This window comes from Sus scrofa, chromosome 5 (genome assembly GCF_054392235.1).
Source record: "Sus scrofa isolate SSC_HxYL_T2T_F1_AM1 chromosome 5, Sscrofa_HxYL_maternal_Yorkshire_Landrace_v2.0, whole genome shotgun sequence".
NCBI classification, from domain to species: domain Eukaryota; kingdom Metazoa; phylum Chordata; class Mammalia; order Artiodactyla; family Suidae; genus Sus; species Sus scrofa.
The window spans coordinates 79010268-79029450 of NC_139387.1; the positions used below are offsets into that span (position 1 = coordinate 79010268).

Here is a 19183-nt window from a genome sequence, read left to right on the forward strand (position 1 = left end):
GCTTGGAAGTCACATCCCATTTCTTTTACTGACGTCAATGATTTAAGAGTTGAACAGCATTTGACAAATTGTGATAAATCTAGAACTACATAATGGTTTTTATTTTTTAACGTTTTAGTGGTGAACCTTGCTTGATCAGTGATGAGAAAAATGGATCCACAAATAAGAGTTTATAGTCTTCATCACTAGCAAGTTTTTCATTTCTTTCTAAATACAGTAGGCCTCAACCAAAAAATATTTAAATAGATGCTGAAAAGATACTGTAATACAGCTAGGAAAACATATCATTTTTCTTGAGAATGTATTATTACCTCTCCAGGAACTATCTACAATAGATGGAAGGATTTTTTTCTTGGACAAGAGAACCCATTTTACCCAGAATTTTGGATTACGGTCTCAGTGTCCTAAAAGTGCTTTCATTTTGAATGATATATTATTACTTCTGAATGGAAACAGTATGACTAGTGGGTTAATTTAGTTTAACGAAAGCTGTCCGATTTTTATTTTCGGCAGTCTTAGATATCAATTTGGTGTTAAAAACCTATAATTCTTGAATAAGATTTATTTCAATGAGACCGCGCGGAAGGGCACATTTTTGCCATTATCTTGTTCCCTAGGTGGAGAACTTTTTTTTATCAAGTATTGGATCATTACTTCCCTGTATCAAGTACTTTCCACTGGTCATTTGTTGTTGTTTTTGTTTTTTACTTATAAATTGAAAGGATTGTGTAAGTTATTTTAAAGTCCTTTCCATAAATTTAAATTGCCTTTCTTGGAGTTCCCGTTCTGGCTCAGCAAAAATGGATCTGACGAGTATCCATGAGGATACAGTTCCGACCTAAGCCTCACTCAGTGGCTTAAGGATCCAGTGTTGCCGTGAGCTGTGGTGTAGGTTGCAGACGCGGCTCGGATCTCACGTTGCTGTGGCCGTGGTGTAGGTTGGCAGCAGCAGCTCCAATTTGACCCTTAGGGAACTTTCATATACCCAAAGTGAAGCCCTGAACATACATACATACGTACATACATACATACATACATAAATTAGTCTTCCTGCCAGACAGAAGAAAGGCAAAGTTTCTCAGAATAGGATTGATGATTTATTTAACTTTATGTTCAAGCACTTTGGATAGAAGTTGAGATATGAATTTACTGTTGCACATATCTTTGAGGTAAATAGCATAGGCATGAAGTGCACTTTTGACACATTTACAAAAACATTACAAAAATAACTTAAAACACAAAGGAAGCAATATGCAAAGCATATGCTTTCCCTATGCTTATATATCTCTTTTCTATACAGTACATGCTTTCAAAGGGTTAAAATACCCTGATAAATACATAGCCATCCATTCCAATAAGTATGTTATTTTTAGAAGAAAATTATGCAAGCATGTTTTTTCCCTGTTTAGATTGACAGTTCTTGACACAGAACTAACACCCACTGAGCACTAAGCATTTGACACATATTATACTATTTGGTATAGAAAACGCTATGAAATGGATGCCATTATTCTCCTCAGTTTACAAATGAAGAAATGGAAGCACAAAGAGGTTATGTGTCCAAGGTTACTTGCTAATAAGTAGCAGAGAGAGGATTAAAATCCATTTTTTTTTTCTAGATTCTAGCCTTAATGAGTCTGTGCTTTGATCTTTGAGAGAAAATAAAGTTGAATTTAATTTAAATCTATTATTGAAGTAGTAGTGTATAGATAGCTGCAAATTCCAATATCAAATTGGGACTTGTGTTACAATTTATAGTTTATTAATAAGTTTCCATTAAAACTAAAATTAGCTCATTGACTAAATGGGATACTTATATAACTGAAAAAGCGGGTTTCTGCTACATAACAATTTAATATCTTAAAATGCATTTTTTTCTCAAAAAGTCAAAATATCAAAATTTTACAATATAGGTTATATGTAAATTTGATTTGTTTTTATAATGTGCTTATTCTAAAATTGCATTAGTAATAGACATAAAATAATTGCACCAGAATATTATAGAGAACCAGCTGAGTATAGTGGGAAGCGGAAGCAGAAAGATAAGAATTTGAATCTCTTCTCTTCCACTTACTAGCTGTATGACCCTAGTTTTAGCCCCTCAAATACTCTGAACTTTAGTTTTTCTCAGTAGTTAAGTGGGGAAAATATAATATCTACATTACCGGACTTGAGTAAATGTGATAGCACATGTTAGTATAATACATAGTAAGTACTAGGTAAAGTCAAGTTTATTACTAGTATCAGTTTTATAAATAATAATTCATTATGTAAACAAATACATCTTAGCAGAGGAGTTTAGTATTAGTTTCAACAATTAATCACAAATATACCACTTCCTGAATTAAAACCAGTGTATGAATTCTAAATTTTTTTCAGAAGTAAGATATTTTGCAAAAATCAAATTTTGCAGTACTGGATTTGCTATTAGGAAAAATGTCATAGATATCCCTTACGCTTATCCTTCAGAAATTCATATTAAGTAAAAAGGAATCCATTGAAGGAAAATGACAAAACAATCATTTATAAAATACTTCATAAATTTTATAAGAATTTAAATGGTTCTTAGAAGTAATAAAAAACCTTTGTGGTAGCTGAGAAATTAATTACAAGATTTTATTTTAAAAAGTTTATCATGAAGTAACAATGAGATAAAAATAATAAATAAAATAAATTATTTTAATAGTCAAGTTTATCATGATTAAAATGGACAATCATTTTGCAAATTGTCATAATACACAGAGCTATAAATATTTTGGTAAAGGAAGCTCTTTCTAGTATCATTTGTGTCTTGGCAACAAAGAATCTGATACACAGTAATTCATATCATCAAGTACTTTAGTTTGTCTGTTCATTTGCAAATAATGGAAAAGTCCCTTGAAATTGTAATGGCTATTGATGTCAAAACTAATGAGAACAGTCATGCTTCATCTATCAGTTTGGGTAATTAAACCATGGTGAAAAGTGGATTGGGTTCTCATGTATTCCTGTGAGTAGAGGCTTATCCCTACTTTTTATTGCTTTATCAACAATTTCAGACTCCCTCTTCTCAAGTTCATTTGTGGGAAAAGGGAACTATGTCATAATAGCCCGAGTGGTTTGTACTCCAATCTGTGATTGGCTGAGACACCTCTCATGGCCCTGATAGAATATGGATCCTTGAGATCCACTCAGGAGCATGTTGCCTCCTTCGCCACACTGAATCACACACACTGTATTCCCCTTAACTCTGTGTTCATCCCCACATAGTCAGATGTGGAAATTCTGGAGAAGATTGATTCTTCTCCATGTGATAATGTGATAATGCTGCTTTTCATGAAATGTGACTGCCTTCAGTTTAAAAGAGTTCCAATCAAGATCATTGGAATTCCTTAAAGGTTAAATCTATACTGGAAAAGGTCTCTGCACCAAAGTCTTTTGATGTGTTGGGGTCTTTCTTGCTACATCACTGTAGTGTTGATTGTCTCTGTGGACCATGGCATAAGAGTCTTTCTACGTGATTCTTACATCCAGAACAACAAGGTATTTTAATTCAAATGTCCAAGTATTATCTTGTTAGTGAGAAAAGATATCAAGATCTGAATTGGTCTGTTGGATTCTACTTGATATTGATTGGAAAATCTCCTCAGCCAAAGCTTGACAGTAATTTTCAAAATATTCACATACATCTTCTCTCAAACTGCTTGACTTACACTATGTCTGTTTTGTGAAGTAATTAGGGGAGATAGTTTATCTTATTTATTTGCTATTATATTCTATAGTGTCTAGTCTAATTTATAAATATTATCATTAATTGGTGAATGGATAATAAAAATAATAAACTACAAGAGGTGATACATTATAGAAGCAGCATTACATAAAAAGTTGTATGGGTCAGAATCCAAGGGGCTAGGTGACTTAGATTTTAGTCCCAACTTTCATTGACTGTCAGAGATCTTGAACAAATCATTTACCTTTTCTGAGCTCAATTCTTCAGATGCAGAATAGGTGTGCTACTTTTACTTCATTGATTGAGTGATTAATTAATCCATTCATTCCCCTGAGAAATGCTTATCAAGCACCTGATATGTACTAGGCATTCTGATACTGTTAGAGATTTAAAGATGAATTAAAATAGATGTGGTCCTTGTATTCCTAAAGCATAAACCATAAAATGATAGTCTAGTCAGGAAGATGGATATCACTTAAGTAATTACAAAAGCAAATGGAAACTTGCATCAATGACAAGAGCTACGAAGTTCTTAAAATGGGGGTAGAGTGGAGTTGTGTTTCAGTGGAGATAGCCCGGCTAGTATCCATGAGGATGCAGGTTCAATCCCTGGCCTTACTCAGTGGGTTAGGGATCCAGCATTGCTGTGAGCTGTGGTGTAGGTCACAGACACTCTTGGATCTAGCATAGCTGTGGCTGTGGTATAGGCTGGCAGCTGTAGGTCCAGTTCAACCCCTAGCCTTGGAACCTCCATATGCCGCAGGAGTGGCCCTAAAAACCAAAAAAGTAAAATAAAAGTAAATAAAATAAAATGGGGGTAGGGTGGGTGACGAGTGGATTTCATCAAGTCAAGATTTTCAGGAAAGGCTGAAGAAAAGATGATTGAATTAGAACTGACCAAAGGAATTTGAATTAGGAGAAGAGGGCGGGTACCGTGTTCCAAGTACAGGGTACCGCAAATAGCAGGTTTGAAAGACTGAAAGAACGTCAGTGTGGCTGGACAAAGAGTCAGTAGACAAGAGGGACAGAGATAGAGGATTAATAAAGGCTTATGTTTAAGTCCACAGACCACCTCAACAAACAAACAAATAAGCTTCTACCACATCCCTGGCAGGTGCTGGGAATGCCCATAAAATATGGCCTCTTCCTTCAGGAGTTTACTGGTAACTTCATGGTTTATCTCCATGAACCTGCTATATCCAATCACAAAAATAAACCTTGGAAAATATTTCTCCTTCTCCTTGCCTTATAGACTAAGTGCTACTCAGTAGAAAAATACTGACGGTGAAGACAGAAATAAAGTTAAGTCACAGAAATTATAAACTGCAAAATCAGCCTCTGCTTAGGAGAGAACAAAGGTCTCATTGTTGATATATTCTATTACACTGTATTTGGTAGAATTCAGCATATGCACATATGCGTGGTGTATAAACATCCACCACACACATATGCATGTCCATTGAAAAGAGTGACATTATAATGTCACTATTCTAAAGATGAAATACAAATGTATGGGAGTTCCTGCTGTGGTGCAGTGGGTTTCTTCAGAGGCCCTGCACAGTGGGTTAAAGGATCTGGCATTGCTGCAGGTGCAGCGTAGTTCACAGCTGTGGCTCAGATTCAATGCCTGGCCCAGGATCTTCCATATGCTGCGGGTGTGGCCACACACAAAAAAATGTATTGTCGACACTCAAAACTAAGTATATTGCAAACTACTATGTGTTTAGTGAGCAAATTAACAAGTGAGCAATCTTTCTAGTATTTTCCCCTTGAGATCAGAATATTCACATCATTTCTTTTTTTCTCATCAGGAACAACTCTGAGTTTTCTCAGTGAAACTTTTACTACAGGTTAGTCTGTTAATTCCTGATTCTATATGTAAAAAATATCTGTCAGAGTAATTTATTAGTAACTTTGTGCTTTTAAGAAAGAATTTATGAGTTTGGATTTTGAAAAAATATTTCAAACAAGCAGTGTACTAGGCTATTCCCTAAACTTAAAATCACATTGATGTCTTAAATACTTTTTGGAATAAGATTTAAGTTTACGTAAAAAAAAAAAAAATGATGTGTTGAAAGAAATAAATTAGAGCAGTACAAATTAAGCAACTGTTTAATTCCAATTAGATCAGTAACTGATTGAAATTTTAAGGTGATGACTACTTACTGTATATTTTCTAAAAATTGAATCGGAATTGCTTAGGCAATAATGATGAGTCAATCAGCGTTCTTTAGTTATTAGGCAGTTAAGACAGGGATCTCGAGCAGAGCTTTCTCACAGATTGATCTGCACATGAATGCAATCCAGGATGTTTATTACTGACCCAATGTGAGATAAGAATTGAAACAGAAAACAAATCTTTAGAAACATGGCCGTTTGACATAACAATTTTATATTTGTTGAATAAAAATTTATGTTTTATATAGCTTTATTTTTAAAACTTTGATTCCTCTACTTTCATGACATTTTTCCCAAGCATCAATATAGTAGATTGAAAACTACAGAATTGTTCTTTTACCACCGAACATCTGAGAAGCATGGGTTAGAATATGAGTTTGGGTCTAGACTGCCTGGGTGACCTGGAGCAGGTCATTTAACCATATCTGTTAAGTGGAAATAGTGATATTACCTGCCTCAGAGGATTTTTATAGGATTAAATGACCTGGTTTATGTCTAGGGTATTTTTCCAACTACTATTTTTGCTTCAGGAGGAGAAGGGGCTCCTAGTGCATCAATACCGGGAGGTGAGGATGATAGCACACCCAGGGAACCAAGCCCAGGATCCATAAGCCCAGGAATATCAGGCAAATCAGGATGTGCACCTTAGCCCCTATTAAAGGGCATGGAACATATTACAGGTTGGACTAAAGATTTAAGCTCCGGTGATGTAAGAGCCTCTCACCACAGAAATCCTAAGGCGCATTTAAAGATTTCTTTTGTATTAGAAACCTCAATTGTGTGGCATTAGAGTAGAGTGACATGTAGAATCCTTAAACAATGGAAGTAATACTGCCTCCCCACTCTTTGTCAGGGGCCCCAGGAGTATCAGAGGGTGTCACAACCGTGTCTGGGAACAAGAGCACAAGTGAGGACTCAGCTGCCCCAGGCACGACCCCGGAAGGCCCTCCAGGTATGGCAATGGGTGGTCTGAAGCCCCTGCTTACTGATCTTAGGGAAGTTGCCAGCACTTCTGAGTTATTAATTATCATAAATGCACATACTCATGACCTCAGTATCTCTACATTTATGGGATTAACGAGCAGTGTTTTCCTATCATCAGCTCAGAGGTGATTTATAGCAAATTGTATTGTTTCAGAATCCAAGACTCCTGCCTTTGAACTTCTGAGGCTATGAATCTGAAGTGGGGCAAAAGTCATGGTTTGCAGTCTTGGCTACAAGTTATAACTGGCTAGAAGCGTTTTTGTAAATACATACTGAAGAGCCTTTTACAGACTAATTGAATCAAAATTCCTGGAGGAAGGGTCCTGGCATAAGAACTTTTTAAAAGCCTTGCTGTTACTTCTTAATGTATAGCTTGGCCTGACAATCACTGGGCTAGTATATCTGTATATTTAATAAGCAACCCAGGTGATTCTTATGATCAGTTTTTAGAAAGCGTGAATTGTATAAGTGTGATAAGTTTTGGAAAGAGTGAAATGTAAAAGTGTGATAAAGTTTGGAAAGCATTGAACAGCATACTCTTTTCTGCTTAACTGAAGATATATATATTTAAAATCAGTTAAACAGTATAGATATTGTTTATTTTGAAAGAGACCACCAGGTCATTAGGTGGTGAAACAACTAGAATACCAAGCAGTGAAGTGACATCATCTGAAGGCAAGTTAGGTGAGTAGAGAGTGTCATTCAGAGGCCATGACTTTTGTCAAAAAGGAGTGTTTCATCAGAATACTACTAATTTCACTCAGTATTAGTTAATAAAATACTATCCAACAAAAGATGTAGAATAGGATCTAAATGTGATTAACATTTTCAAGAAGAATTTTTTTTTCTGGTGTCTCCAAATCTTCCCTTCAAAAGTACTATAGTACTGTGCAATAGTGTTTTTGCCCTCCCAATATTGTGTTTATCAGGCATAACAGGAGAGCCTGCTGGAACTACCCTTGGAACTGGCAATGGCATCACAGCTAGACCACTTTCACTGGTTCTTGCCCAACACAGAGGCAAGGTGCAGGTTTACCTGAGCCCTGGTGGTGATGCTCCATCAGGAGCTTAGCAGAGAGTCCAGGTTCTTATGAGAAACTTGAGTGAATTGAGAAATGGCTATGGCTTTTAAGAGCTATAATTTCAAGAAACTGCAATATGGGTAGTTGGAGCATTTTTATCACAACCAACTACATAAACTAGATAAAGCACAAGATGCCATTTAAACTTGAAGTTCACATAAATAAGGATTTTTTTGGGGGGTAATGAGTGCATCCCAAGCAATAATTGGAATATAATTGTTGCTTATCTGGAATTCAGATTATGTCCTGCATTTTGATTTGCTAAATACTGCAACCCCAATGTCCACTGAGAACCATTTTTATTTTCAATTAGGAACAACTGGAGGGGAAAATGCTGCCACCACTGGAGCTGCTGGTGAAGACACCTCTGGAGCATCAGGTACTGAAAGTACATAATCAGAATGAACCAGACAATAGAGATGTGATTTTTTTTCTTAAAATTTTGTCAGGGACAAGGTTTCCTGGAAATTTTAATTATTATTTGTGTCATGTCAAAACTGAAGACAATTAGAAATAAACTGAGTTATTATGTGCAAGATATCACACTGGGTGCCCTAGAGAACATTGGGAGAGGAATAAAGTAAGGGACTGGTTCTCTCAGAACTTGATTTTTGAGCTGGAGAAATGAATATTTATATACACACAGAGGCAAAAACCACACACGTAGAAAATAGAAGGTAGAAGATAAACTAAATCAAGGAAACGTAGATGCAGGAACTGTATAAGATGCAGGCAGAGGATACTCTAGAATCAAGGAAATGTTCAGTGACACGTGTTAGAGGAGGACTCAAGATGACCTTCAGGTAAAAGGGCTGATTAATTGGGGTTGAAAACCACAGAATTATTCTATTTTGAAAAGAACATGATGCCAGGATCAGTGAACTATGACTGTGTTGAATGAAGAAAAATACACAACCTTTGTGAGTTATGTTTTATTCAGGAACCTCACTGAGGACTATAGCCTGCAAGACAGCCTCTCAAATGGCTCTGAGGAAGTATTTGGAGAGGTAAGGGAGGAGCCAGGGTATATAGGAGGTTTTTTGGCTGAAAAAACCATGTAGTCTAACATCAAAAGATTACTGCTGATCATAAAGAAAAACAGACATCACGGAGCTCCCACCTTGGCTCAGTGGTTAACGAATCGGACCAGTATGCATGAGGATGTGGATTTGATCGCTGTGCTTCCTCAGTAGGTCAAGGATCTGGCATTGCCTTGAGCTGTGGTGTAGGTGGCAGATGTGGCTTGGATCTGATGTTGTTGTGGCTGTGACATAGGCCAGCCGGCAGCTCCTTGACCTCTAGCCTGGGAACCTCCATAGGTTCCATAGGGTGGGTGCAGCCCTAAAAAAAAGAAAGAAGAAAAGAGGAAAAAAAAAACAAAACAGACATCTCAAGTTAATGATTTTAGTGCTTTTCTCTATATGGGAAGATGCAATATTTGGGCTCATTGAAATTATTCCTTAGATGTGCAGCTAAACTGTGTAGGGCCAGTATCTTGTTTTTCGCCATCGTGAATTCCCCTCAAGGGGCATTGCCCATAGGGTATGGATGCAGTGGCTGACGGCATGATGGCAGGCAACATTTGTTGCTTACTGGAATAGCAAGCAACCTTTGTTTACTGGTGACATTCTTTGTTTATAATTATATCTATATACTTTAACTTGAGCAAACACTAGAAACATAAGTAACCTCAGTGAAAATTTAGGGATATATTCAATTTCAGGGGAATAAACAGCAGTCATATTTCAGGTGTGGGGGAAATGCAACTGAAAACAAATTCTCCCAACCCAGAGACCCTGTCCACACAGGTAGAAGAGAAAGAAAACAGTTTCATTATTGAGTTATTAAGAAGGATAAATAGAAAGAGAGAAAGGGGGCGTTCCCGTCGTGGTGCAGTGGTTAACGAATCCGACTAGGAATCATGAGGTTGCAGGTTTGATTCCTGTCCTTGCTCAGTGGGTTAAGGATACGGCGTTGCCGTGAGCTGTGGTGTAGGTTGCAGACGCGGCTCATATCCCACGTTGCTGTGGCTCTGGCGTAGGCCTGTGGCTACAGCTCCGATTCAACCCCTAGCCTGGGAACCTCCATATGCCATGGGCTCAGCCCTAAAAAGACAGGGAAAAAACAAAAACAAAAACAAAAATAGAATGTGATGTGAATTAGAATCAATTCACTAAAGGATAGTAAGGACAGAAAGAAATCTCACCAAGCAGATACAATTTCTTACATGCATGTTCTCAAGAAAAATAGTCCTTAGGTAAGAGAACTTGATAACATCATTTATTACACATAGTAGTTCATCTTAAATTCACCTGGCAGTTGGGATGACCATCATGTTATGTAATTGGTTTAATACAAAGGAAAAAAAAAAACTCTCTTGATGATGGGAGTTTTGTGCCTAGATGGGCAAGGAACACTGTCTCCTTTAGAGATTCACATTTCAGAGAGATAGAGCCCAAGTCCTTGAGAAAGTCATTCCTGGGTCATTAGACTGACAGAGGCTTATTAATTTTTCTTTTTTCTTTTTGTCTTTTTTTGTTGTTGTTGTTGCTATTTCTTGGGCCGCTCCCGCGGCATTTGGAGGTTCCCAGGCTAGGGGTCGAATCGGAGCTGTAGCCACCGGCCTACGCCAGAGCCACAGCAACGCGGGATCCGAGCCGCGTCTGCAACCTACACCACAGCTCACGGCAACGCCGGATCGTTAACCCACTGAGCAAGGGCAGGGATCGAACCCGCAACCTCATGGTTCCTAGTCGGATTCGTTAACCACTGCGCCACGACGGGAACTCCTGATTTTTCTTATAAAAGACTTACATCCATTTCAAAGGCACTAGAAAGAAATTTACAAATATTCTAAAGTATATATTCTAAGAAAAGGAAAAGGGAAATCTCTTTCTTAGTTTCAATAGAGAGTATTAAAGCCTGTTATTTAAAGAGTTGTATTTGTTCTTACACAGGCCGTCCTCATGCAATGAAGTTTTATATTTTTAATTAGCTAGCTTTTGTTCTCCTATTATAAAATTAGGCCATGCCTGGGTGTTGCCAGTGCAACCCCTGGGTTGGAGATGGCGACACCCCTGGGGAACCAAGCACTGGAGCCACAAGTCTTGGGAAGTCAGGCAAGTCTGAACCTGAATTTTCAGCAGTTCCCAGTTATACCTCCCTTTTCATCCTTCTTAAAATAGTGGTAGAACACAGGTAACATCAACTAGGGTTCACCACCAGAAGGAGAGGTCCTCACCTGATTGGAGAACACTGAGAGATCTGAAACCTGGGAAATCAGAGCACTTGTGAATTTGTGTAGGAAGAGGAATCCCTTCCAGGGCCCGAGAGTGGGCTCTTGTATAATACTCAGAAATGAATCATCTGAGGAGACACATAAGCTGACAAAGCAAAAGACCTTACTGAGAAGTGGAGAACCTGGCAGAGAGCAGCAGGGTAAGGAAACCCAGAATTGCTCTGCCACGTGGCTCAAAGCCTCAGGTTTTATGAGAATGGGGTGAGTTTCCAGGTTCTCTGGCCAGTCATCTTGCTCGGCTCATTTTTGGTCTGACTCAGGGTCATTCTCGATGGCATGCGTCTCTTAGCCAAGATGGAGTTCAGCCCCGAGGGTTCTGGGAGGTTGATCTTTTCCTCCCTCCTCCTGGCTCCTCCCAAATTCTTCTGGTTAGTTTTCAGAGAAGCACCATGTTTCTTATCGAGGCCTCCTGTCATGACACAACTCACGCAAGCAGCTATTATTGTGCCTGGCCAAAGTGGGCGGTTTCAGTCAAAGGTTCCCTAACAAACATGGGGTTGAAAGACAGGATTGGAGAGTTTATGGAATGACAGCTGGTGTCTTTTTTTTTTTTTTTTTTTGTCGTTTTGCCTCTGCTAGGGCTGCTCCCACGGCATATGGAAGTTCCCAGACTAGGGGTCTAATCGGAGCTGTAGCCACCGGCCTACGCCAGAGCCACAGCAATGCGGGATCCGAGCCGCGTCTGCGACCCACACCACAGGTCACGGAAACACCGGATCCTTAACCCACTGAGCAAGGCCAGGGATTGAACCTACAACTTCATGGTTCCTAGTCAGATTCATTAACCACTGAGCCACGACGGCAACTCCGACAACTGGTGTCTTGAGAAGGCACTTGGACTGCTTGTAAAGGAGGAGGCATATTAGAAGGTGAAGGAGTCCTTGGAGCCTGAATGTCAAAGGAAAAAGAAAAAAGTACTTATAGCTAAGGGTCTCAAGAAAACATGGTAATAATTAAAAATTAGAAGACAGACAAAACAAATGTTCCATTTATAAAAGGAGCTTTTCTTCAATGTAATGAGAGGAACCCTTCAATCTGAGAAATCTACTGAACCCCACAAAAGCCTTTTTGCCACTCACTGCATGAATTTTTAGGAAAATACAATTAAAAAAAAAAGAAAAGAAAGAAAAAAGAAAAAGGAAAAAAAAGTAAACTATTCTTTTGTATACATTTTCAGTATTAGCAAGCAAATTCTAAAAATCTAGTCATAAAGCAGAGGAATAATAAACGTTTCTGAACTCAGGCTTAGCTGCTTACTGCCGCAAAGCCAATTGAGAGGCAAATGTTGGTAGAAAGGAAAGTTGGCTTTATCAAAAGGCTAGCAATATGGGAAAAAGGTGCTCTTGTATCCCAGAACCAACTCCAAAGATTCTACTTGGCCATTTCAGTTAAAAGATAAGAAGGGGAAAGAATCTCAGTGAATCCTTGAGGCAAAAGTTCAGGTTCTGCATGAGTTTCCATCGCATGCAAACTGCCAGACTCCTCTGATCTTTCTTCAGGTGTTATCTTGCCTCCATGGTCTGCGTGCAGAATTGCTAAGGGGGATGATAGGGGTAGAGAGCTAGTCATTCTTTAACTACTTAAAACATCATTCCTACCTCTTTTATTCTAGGGAAATAACAGGTTAGCTTAACTGTGGCCTAGCGATCTCATTTTTATAAGGTTTGAAGGGAACAGATGTAGGCAAACAGGAAAGGGGCAAAGAAGCTGCTTACCATCTCCCTCTGTCAGACATTGTATTTCTGGGGGCTTAGGAGTCACGGTCCATCTTATGTAACAGCTTCATGTTGACAGAGCGCCATATTCTTAGAGTGGAAGATGTTGACTGGGGTCGGTAGTATCTCTTTGCTGACAATTTTAGTTGCCTATTTATATATACAGGCAGAGCAAGCTACAATTATTTTGATGCCCACAAAACTATAGATTATTATGAGCAATAATGTTCATCTTATTCTCTCAAGGGAAGATCTTAGAATTGTGCTAACCATAGATTCAGTACTTTGCAAGATGGAGCAGCTTATGTTATGGCTACAGTCTGGTCATCACGCAGTTAGCTTCCCCCCTCAGGTAGTATCGGTAAAATTCCTCAGGAATATGCAACAGACACAGAAAGATGCTGTGACTTTATGTCCTAATCATTAACTGCTTGAGCCTGCTTTTATGACTCAGGGAGATTTCAGCTTTTGTACAAACAAGAGGTGGAGACACGGAGGGGCCTTTGGACTTGGGTAGGGGGGAGGCTCAGCATTCTGCTCAGTTTCAAAAACATAACATTAGGTATAACATTTATTCAGGTAACATTCATAACACAAATTTAAAATTAAAAAAACCAAAGATATAAATAGATGTCAAAATTATAAATTAAAAAACAGGGTAAAAATACATAAATAGTAGGAAAATATTAATTTGGAATTAATGAAATTCAGGAGACATATTGAAAAAAAAAAGAAAGATTATCTCAGAAGGAAAGACCAACTGACAAGGTACTGAACAAAGAATAAATAAGACAAAGTATGGCAAAGAGATTAGAAGGTAGAAATGGAAAGATCATGCCCTCTAAAAAAAGCTGGAGACATTTTTAAAGATGATAAGGTGAAAAAGAGAAGGGCAGAGTTATAGGAAACACAAAAATATCCAACATATATGATTGCAGTTTCAGGAGAAGAAAAAGCAATGAAAGAGAACAGATATCTAAAATTATAAATTGGAGCTCCCATCGTCGCTCAGTGGTTAACGAATCTGACTAGGAACCATGAGGTTGTGGGTTTGATCCCTGGCCTTTCTCATTGGGTTCAGGATCCGGTGTTGCCATGAGCTGTGGTGTAGGTCGCAGACGTGGCTTGGATCCCATGTTGCTGTGGCTCTGCTGTAGGCTGGTGGCTACAGCTCCAATTCGACCCCTAGCCTGGGAATCTCCATATGCCGCGGGGCGGCCCTTTCAAAGACAAAAAGACTAAAATAAAATAAAATAAAATAAAATAAAATAAAATAAAATAAAATAAAATAAAATAAAATAAAAAAGTAAAATAAAATAAAATAAAATAATAAATTAAATCAAATTTCCTGCAGTTAAAAATAGATCTAAATCTGCTTGTTGAAAGGACCTACCTTATACCTGGAAGAATCATTCCTAAAAAGTCAAATGTGTAGCTTATTTTAGAAAATTGTTAGACTTGAAAGATGAAGTTTTGGATATTGAGGCAAAAGGTAGTTATTAAAAAAAGAAAGAAAATCAATGAGACTTGTCGAGAGCAGAGTAGCATTTAGATACCTAAGGAAAGAAAATGTGGGCCAAGGGTTTTATATCCACCTAAAAGTAACACAAGCAGTAAAGTGATAAGAAAATAGTTTAAAACATGAAAGAATTCAGGGAATTATGTACCCATGAGCCATTCCTAATAAAATCATTGGAGAAATGTTAAGTAACAAAAAGATGCTTTGAAAACAAACTAAAATATTGTAGCACTGACATTTTTAACTGTAGCTCTAAAACTATAACAAAAATTGAAAGAAAAGTGGAAGAAAAATATATAAATGTTACATGTTTGACCAAATGAAAATAACCAAGTAAAGTATAGGAGACCAAGTTAAAAAAAAAAAGAGCATTAAGAAAGCAAATGGGGGAGTTCCCATTGTGGATCAGAGGTAATGATCCCACCTAGTATCCGTGAGGATGTAAGTTCAACCCCTGGTGTTGCTCAGTGGGTTAAAGATCCAGCTTTGCTGAGAGCTGTGGTGTAGGTCACAGATGTGGCTTGCATCTGGCGTTGCTGTGGGTGTGGTGTAGGCTGGCAGCTGCAGTTCTGATTTGACCCCTAGACTGGGAACTTCCACATGCTGCAAATGCGGCCCTAAAAAGCACAAAAGCAAAAAAAAAGAAAGCAAATGGTATTTACTTAAATTGGAAAGTACAGAAAGTACAGAAGAGGAAAAGGAAAGAAAAAATTATGAGTTAATTTTATCACTGCCCACAGGGGACAACCAATAGACAGTATCCAAAAGGAAATTGGGAGGATGATAATGGGATTATGTAAAAACGTTACTGTAAAAATATAACCTTTCTATCAGATGAGAAATAAAAAAGCAAAAAGCAAAAAAAAAAAAGAGCATCTAAAGAGTTTGCATAGCAAAAGACAAATGACTGAAATTAAAATCCAAAAACATATTAAAATAATGTTTAGTAATAATAATTCCTATTACTTTTTAATGAAAGCTTTTCAAAATTACAAAATCCATTAAAATAGTTCATCATACTAATAACTCTAAGTAACAATAAAAACAACTAATTTTCCATATAAAAGCTAAAAAAGGCATTTGATAAACATTCAATAACCGTTTCTGATGGGGAAAAGAAAATCCAAAAATATCTTGCACAGGCACAGTCCATATGTAAACACTGATCCTAGAATCAAAACATATAGTTGAGTGAATAACTTAACCTCTGTGATCTTAGTTTTCTTAACTGTAAAAACTGAGTAGTAATGGGGAGTTCCCTGGTGACCTAGTGGTTGAGGACCTGGTGTTTTCATACTGTGGCTCAGGTTGCTACTGTGACTTGTTAGATCCTCAGCCAATCCTTGGCCTGGGAACTTCTGCAAAAAATAAAAACAAAACACCCCCCCCCCCAAATCCAAACAATCAAACAAAACCCTGAGCAATGTAATCTGTTGAGTGGGATTGTGACAAGCATACAATGAAATAGTGAGTGAATGTATGCCAAAAATGTATGTCATTTTTCAAAACATAAAGAGTAATAATTATTACTGATATAGAAAATTAGATCCTTCTTTAATCTTTAGTTGGAAGTTAATTTAAGTCAGAACTGGTTATCTCATAATTTAAAAAATTCTGTGAATGAGTCTTTTCCATTTTTTTCCTTTGTAACAGGTACACCTGGAATATCAGGTGGTACAATTGGTGTCACAGATTATAATGGTGATCTGACAGTTCATGTGTTCTCTATTACCAGATAGGATTAATGTGGCATTTTAAGTCTGATATGTTTATATGGCCAGTTTAGAAATCACTAGAATGTTACTTGATGCAACTATAGTGGATTTATATAAAAAAATGTAATGGTGACCATCTAACATTTCATTCTATATTTGGTCCTTAAATGTTTTTCTGAGTTAGGGACTTCTTAGGACGTATTTCTCATCCAGTTAGTTACATTTTTTTAAATCTAAGGTTCGCATTGCACTAAACAAAATCACTTCAACAATCAGCAAAAATATAGATCAAAGGTACTAAATAATTATAAAACATGTTAACTATTTTGCATTTTATTGATTGATAATATAATTTCCCCATTATAGAAATACTTGATTCAATAAATTTGTTTCTTTCTTGAATAAAAGACTGTTAGATATTAAAAAATTATCAGGCATTAACAAGGATATTAGAATTTAGAGTCTTTCATTTACTAGTTTTTTGCAAAAATCCACTATCTTTAACATCAGAAAAATTCATGGTTCAGTAATATTAAAAAACATTGTAGTTTAAAATATTAACGTATTTCCCATAAACTTTTTACTGAACAAGAAAATGTTCTAGAACTTTGATGAACAGCTGTCCCAATTTCTGAGAATAATTTAATAAGTAAACATTGCCTTCTCAATTGTCTAAAAATTCAGGAAACAATTTACTCCCTAAAATCTCTACACATTGGTTTAAAAATGTCTTATTTTCAGAGTTCCTATCCTGGCTCAGCAGTATTGAATCTGACTGGTATCCATGGGGATACAGGTTCAATCCCTGGCCTGCCTCAGTGGGCTAAGGATCCAGCATTGCCATGATCTGTGGTGTAGGTTGCAGAACATGACTTAGATCCTACATTGCTGCAACCATGGCATAGGCCAGTATCTGTAGCTCTGATTTCACCCCTAGCCCAGGAATTTCCATATGCCATGGGTGTGGCCCTAAGAAGACAGTAAATAAAAGTCTCATTTTCTAGAATTTGCAAATAGGACATAACAACTCATTTGCTCAAAGCGAAGTCCTTACTAAACAGTTTGTGCCTCATACATTTAACTTGTTTCAAAGAAATATAGAAGTTAAAAACAAACAAATAAATAGGATTGGTGAATATTTCTCATAAAATAGGCAAAAAAGTTCCTAAAAATATAATTGGGAGAATAAAGTTATACTGTTTTTTTTTTTAACCTTGATTTAAATCCAATATATTGAGTACAACTTAATGGATAAAATAAAGATATGAGGCAATTATTACCCATTGTATAATATTATTCATGAGTCATATTAATCCATTTTAGCAAAAATAGAAAATGATGCTCAGAAAAAAATACAGTAAGTGTAAAGTGGACAGAATGTTTTTACATACATTTACTTACTTAAATCATATAACCACCCTGTGCTATTGACAGTATATAGTAATTATTTACATTTCATTTATGAAAAAAATCAACAACATATTACTCCAGTCACAGGGTGACTATGTTGTGAGGCCAGAACAGGCCCTAGATTGTTCATTCTTCATCTGGTCATTCTTCATTACTATATAGGCTATCAAAAGGGTGGATTTCTGTCAAAACTAGAGCAAGATCTTGTCACCTTGCTGTTCTAATTTTCAGTTGTGTTCCAGTACCTAGCTACTTGATTTGATAAATATCTGGTGAATATCTGGTGAATAAGTAAATAAATGAATAGAACACTCAGTCTAGTAAAGGATCAAGAGGCTTTATTCTTATAAAGGAGGTAAAAATAACAGGCTGTGTGAAAAGACCTTCCAGAAGAATTGGAGATGTGGGAGGAAGTAGACTCTATGCTGCTATACCTAGGGTTGTAGCTTTGTTGGAAACATGCACCAATCTATACACACAACACTGTGTAGATCTGTGTCCCTACAAATCCAAGGCTTCCATCTTCATTTATCCCTTAGTAGAATCCTTCACAAAAGGACTTGGAGATTCTGGGTTCTGCTAGGTTGTTGCAGAATTTATTCCATTAGGTTAAGGCCAGGAGGATGTAGAAGCATTCTGTAAAATGGTTAAGCATGCAGAAGAGTTTTAAAAACCACTGAATATGTATCCAGAGGACAGGGTAAAAGTAGCTGTGATAGAGAATTGGCTATAGAAGAAGTTGGAGTTTAGGGTAAAAGAGACACTGCCCAATATGGGCTTAGAATGCCACAGGTAACAGAGGAAACCACAATGTAGGCTCTACTCAATGTCAAAGAATGACAGGATATGAAGTACGCTGGGATTAATTTCTTCAAGACCTTAAACTGAATACTAATTTAAGTTCCTTAAATGAGAATAAAATTGAGGTTTCAGAGGCAGTGAGTGTTAGCCCATAGATGCCAAACTAGTCTATGGAAAAATGCAAGGGCATGACTTGGCTGGAAAATTCCCTTAAATTGAGCTCATAGAGAAGCACCTAGAAGTCAGAGATAAGACAGGCCTAGTGGACATGGATGCATAATCTTTAGGAAGTCAGGTATAGGAAATTTTCTAAGATATCTTAGATGTAAATTTCCAAATGTATACCCCAGTCTTGTCTTCTCTGGAACTCTAGATTCATACTCAGTTGATAACTTGCCATTTGGATGTCTAATATCTCAGATTTAGCATGAGCTAAATAGAATTCTTGATTTACTTTCAGACCCACACCTGTTCTCCCAGTCTTTCCCATACCAATAAAAGGTAACATTACTGACTTTTGTTTATTCAGGAAAAAAAATCTAATAGTTATCCTCGATGCCTCTATTTTTTGTTTTGCACCTTCCAGTGCAAACAAGGCCTGTTAATGCTACTTCTAAAATATATCCTGAATCCATCCACTGTTCTCAATGTCCTTTATCACCACTATAACTCAAGGCACTCAAATATTGCCTGCATCTTAAAATTACCTCATACCAGTCTTCCAACTTCCATTATATGCCTTTACCATATATTCTCTATAAAATAAGAGAGA

General features: G+C 37.1%; 1 protein-coding gene across 2 annotated transcripts in view; it reads left to right on the top strand.

Annotated features, from left to right (window-relative positions):
* Nucleotides 1-19183, top strand: part of MUC19 (mucin 19, oligomeric) — a 166716-nt gene that overhangs the window by 69914 nt on the left and 77619 nt on the right. For both annotated transcript variants that reach the window (XM_085024733.1, NM_001113286.1), the window contains 3 exon segments: nt 5521-5559; nt 6741-6839; nt 8267-8332. In XM_085024733.1, the coding sequence (XP_084880859.1) occupies nt 5521-5559; nt 6741-6839; nt 8267-8332 (204 nt within the window).